This window comes from Poecilia reticulata, linkage group LG14 (assembly GCF_000633615.1).
Source record: "Poecilia reticulata strain Guanapo linkage group LG14, Guppy_female_1.0+MT, whole genome shotgun sequence".
NCBI lineage: Eukaryota > Metazoa > Chordata > Actinopteri > Cyprinodontiformes > Poeciliidae > Poecilia > Poecilia reticulata.
Genome location: NC_024344.1, coordinates 27,030,873 through 27,035,487, shown reverse-complemented (window position 1 = coordinate 27,035,487; position 4,615 = coordinate 27,030,873). Strand labels below are relative to the sequence as shown.

At 37.7% G+C, this 4,615-nt stretch overlaps 1 protein-coding gene across 1 annotated transcript in view; it reads left to right on the top strand.

Moving 5' to 3' along the window:
- The first annotated feature begins 1,996 nt into the window (after positions 1–1,996).
- Positions 1,997–4,615, top strand: part of LOC103476394 (angiomotin-like) — a 52,044-nt gene continuing 49,425 nt past the window's right edge. The window contains exon 1 of the mRNA XM_008428705.2: positions 1,997–2,554. Coding sequence (XP_008426927.1) covers positions 2,474–2,554 — 81 coding nt within the window. The 5' untranslated portion in view covers positions 1,997–2,473. The remainder of the gene's footprint in view (positions 2,555–4,615) is intronic.

Here is a 4,615-nt window from a genome sequence, read left to right as displayed (position 1 = left end):
GTTGTTTTATTGTCATTGATGGCAGTATTCTAACCAAAGCCTCTTTCCTCTCATGCTTAGTGTTTAAAAGGATCCATGACTAGTTGAAGATGTTGGCCTAAATATGTTGCAATTTTCTATTACCTAAAAAAAATTGCAGTTTGCAAAAATGCATAATTACTTAAAATAAATGTACATCTTTTCTATTTTTCACCCATGGAGGTCACAATTTTTTCACCGATGGATTGATGACACATAATGGTCCATTCTGTACTGGAGTCTACAGAGTAAACACAGGAAGGCTAACTTTTCCCCGAGTAGTTGTTTATCATATTGCATTTGACTGGTGTAATTTTAGATAATGCCACAATGTGTCACTATCGGTTGTGATAAAAAATAAAAATTCAGGCGAATCTGTAATTTCCCACATGAAAGAAAGGAGAGCGCAGTGGGAGAGCTGGAGTGGAACGCAACTTCCGAAGGACCTAATCTGGACCCTGGGCATTTCTCCACAACGCTGAGTCATTTATACCAGCAGAACTAACGAAGGTTATACAGGTGATTGTCACCTTAACGAGCTAAAACTAAATGCTCTTTGAGTGTCCGGCTCAATGAGGATCTATACTGCCTGTGGTACCAACATCACCGATCCGACTGGACCTATGGAGGTCTGGTGTCGCTGCTACCACCGCTGAACTCCAAACAGCACAGATGTTGCCAAACCGGACACAGCGCTACAGACGCTGGGAGTAACGCCAAAGACAAGCAGCACTAATGGAGCTATTACTACTGGAAACGATAATGGAGCTGGTACTGTGAATTTAGACCTAAATTTAATTTTGAATATATGAAATCCACATCTAGACTTGAACCTCATGCTTTAAATAAGCAAACTGTTAATCAGTGAAATTCTTTGATCAAAACTGCTAGAAACAAAAAGGTTTATAGTTCCAAGTAAAAGGAAGCAACTTTTTCTGCACATCTTTGTTTTTACAGGAGTTCGTTCAATAGGCATAGAGTATAAAAACTAAATCCTGCTGCGCTTTGTTTAGTCTTGGTCCTGGGAGCACAGGGCACATAGAATCTGAAGACCTCACTATGGTTGCAAAGTTCACACTTTCAAATGAGGGAGAACTATACAAGTCAAAAATGATCAATGATTGATAATTTTTTTTAATTATTTTGATGTGTTAAATAAAAAGAAAAGGCATGTTCTAATCCTAATTTAATTTAAAAAGCCTTTCTCAAATTATGGAATACAATTTAAATATGTTTTTTAAAATCAATATGTTTATAGTTTCTATTCTGTTCTCCGTTTGGAGTTCATATACAGCAAAATATTTTTTGCAGGATTTGTAATTGTAATATCTTAATTTTTATACTCTCCCCATGCACATGCATGAAGCTGTGACAGAACTGGAGAATTCCCATGATTCACCGACTGCTGAGGAATTTTATCTGATGTCCTTTCCAGCTTTTAGACTTAAAAAGAAGATTACTGGGTTATTTTACTGTATGATTTTCACAAAGGATTTTAATTATTGTCTATCTGGAAATGTAAAGCATCAAATCTTGAATAGAAAATGTAACTAATTTGCAGAGTACTTGCATTAAAAAAATGAATAAAGACAAAACGTTTTCATGCAATAATTGAGTCAGAAATATGTAGAGTGTAAACACAGTAAAGACACTCCTGCCCAGTTTACCTCATTTCAAAATGAAAACGTTACATCTCATATTGAATAAAAATGCATTACGGATGTTCTATTTGGTCACACAAATGGGAATGTGATATATTTCATGCATATCATGTATCAGCTGCAGCCAGCTGAACAAAACTGAATATTAAAGGTTATAAGGAACTCAATATCAGCAACCACGTTTTACTTGACATGCGCACGCAGCAACTCTCGTCTGTCCGACGGCATTTGAAAGCAGCAACAGATCATTTTACAAAAGGGTCTTTGTCATTTTTTCCTTTCTTCAGTTTTAGTTCCTTCTTTCTGTTGTAAGTTCAGAGCTTTGCCATGTAATGAGCTGATGGACTCTATAGACTATTATGTTCGAAACACCTTCCGAAGCATGCCAGAGCGTGGCAAATAATTAATAACCGTTTTTCTTGAAAAACTATGATTTCATTCAACATTCAAGTTTTACGTTTCTGTTGGTGAAGTATGTAATGTGATCGTTTAGGATAGCATGTATGTCCTAAAGGAATTAAGTTGATTTGAACATAAAACGAATGGGAAACTGCGAGATGAGATGAGGGATTTCCGAGCACAAATAAAGAGATTAAAAAAAGTATTTTAAAGACGTAGGAGGTCTTTGAGGAGGGGGAGGCTGGAAATTTCTCCTGTTGTGCAGAACAGTCTGGGACGGCTTCCTGCCGCCTATTGCTCCACTTTTTTTTCTTCAACTTTCCAAGTACAGTTTTCAGCGAGGACGAACTATTTGGCCACGAAGCAGTGACCCTGGAAACTGGGACACGGGATTAATGCTGAGTCGAGGGGAAGAACTAGAAAAAAGATGTTCGTGTAGCTTCAAGGAAAGAAGACGGAAGCAGCTTTACAAAAAGGTAAATTCAGACTGTCCACAGTGCTCTGCTTAAATAACGTGCTGCTGTCGCCAACGCGTTGGGCTTCTTACTTTGTAGGCAACAAAACAAACAGACAAGCAAACGAACATAAAAAGAACCAGATAAAAACCTCCAGTTCCAGGCTATAAACATGGTTGACTTCTCGCGAGTCATTTACTCTTCTACCCCCCTCCTGCCCCTACACACACACACACACACACACACACACACACACACGCACACAGAGACGAAGCTGCTGCGATTGAACTTATTTATGTTTTGTCTAAAACTTTCAAGCCTGAAAAAACTTAAGTGTTGATCCACTATTTTGTAAAAAGCCAAACTAAGCCCCCCGTCCTCAGGCTCCACTGCGTCCTTTGGTGGCCATGTAGGTACAGAGGAGGTGAAAGTTGTACGATGCTTTTTTTAAAGTCAGATTACAGTCTTTTGCTTGTTCTGTAAGTAAATAGCTAACCAAAGTTTAAGCAAAGAATATATTTGTTTAATTATAAAGGCAAACATAGTTGAGAACTAATCTAACCTTCAATATCTCAATTCACACAAACATTTAAAATTAGGCCTAAATGTATAAATATAACAATATTTTTTTATACACTTAGCATATTTGTGGTGTGTTCCATTTTCCCTTGTATTTGTCCAGCTTATTCTCTTCAACTTGGTTTCAAAGACAGAACTGTCACACCCAGTTTCTCTATTATTCACCTGCAAATCAGAGAACCTGCAGAATTAGTAATTGTTTGTGCAGCAGTCAGGCTTACTGCAGTTAGAATTATAGGTCGATAACACATTGCCTCCCAGCATTTTTTTCATTCAAATGTCCTTACTAAATGTGTAAATGTCTCTTACAAGTTTTGTGACAGATTTATTGAAATACTGTCAAAGTCAGTAGTAAATAGTTCTTTAACATATCATGTTTTGTATGATCTGCAGACATCTTGGATTTTGAGCTCTGGTTGATGAAGATATTTTTTTCAGTGTTTAACGTAATTTTTCCAAAATGAAAATTGCTTATTTTTATGTGTACATATGGGCTGTTGACTGTGTTGGCAGATGGTTTTTACCCAAAGTTTTTCATAGAGTGGGAAGATTTTTATTTTTTTTTGTAAATCAACTCAGCAAAATACTTTGCGTTAAACTATAATGTCCCATTATTATAAGGCCAGGAAAAAAAAAATATTTAGCAAGTCCTCATGTGATAAGTTTGAAGCCATGAAAGAGCACTTATAGAGGTGTAGTCACAACTGAACAGTTGCCAGACTCACCTGTCTGCCCCTCCTGTTTTTGTGTGGGAAAACTGTGTGAGCAGCACATGGAAAAACAATTGCCTTACATGAGCTCAAAGCTGATGGTTCCCTGATTTTGGAGAGACCAAGGGAAATTTGGTGGATTCTTTCCTTTACACAGATCAATACTCCAACCAGCAAAGGTAGGATATTTTTATGTTTGATGAGTTTTACAGGAAAGTAACAGAGATAAATACTATCTTAAAAAGATCTAGTAGCAGGCCCAAGTATGTGTCTGTGTGTGTGATGGATGTATTTGGCTTCGTGGTCTTTAGGCCTTTTGTGGCATAAATACTTAACCTTCAGAAGACTAATAAGGCACAAGCTAATTTGGTGGTTTACCTTTTTAGATTTAAGGTTATGTTGTGTATTAAGACATAATCTGAGCTACTAAAATTAATGTGAAGTTTGAACTACAGTTCAGTTAATGTACTTTGAAATGCAAACATGTTTGTATACTGTGTGTCTGTTTTCTTGCTGGTGGTGATCAGAGGGCCCAGTGGCGCTGGTTGTATGGCAGCCCTCTGTCAGTGTGTGTGTGTGTTCTGTCAGTGTGTGTGTTCTGTCAGTGTGTGTGTGTGTGTGTGTTCTGTCAGTGTGTGTGTGTGTGTTTGTTCTGTCAGTGTGTGTGTGTGTGTTCTGTCAGTGTGTGTGTGTGTGTGTGTTCTGTCAGTGTGTGTGTGTGTGTTCTGTCAGTGTGTGTGTGTTCTGTCAGTGTGTGTGTGTGTTCTGTCAGTGTGTGTGTGTGTGTTCTGTC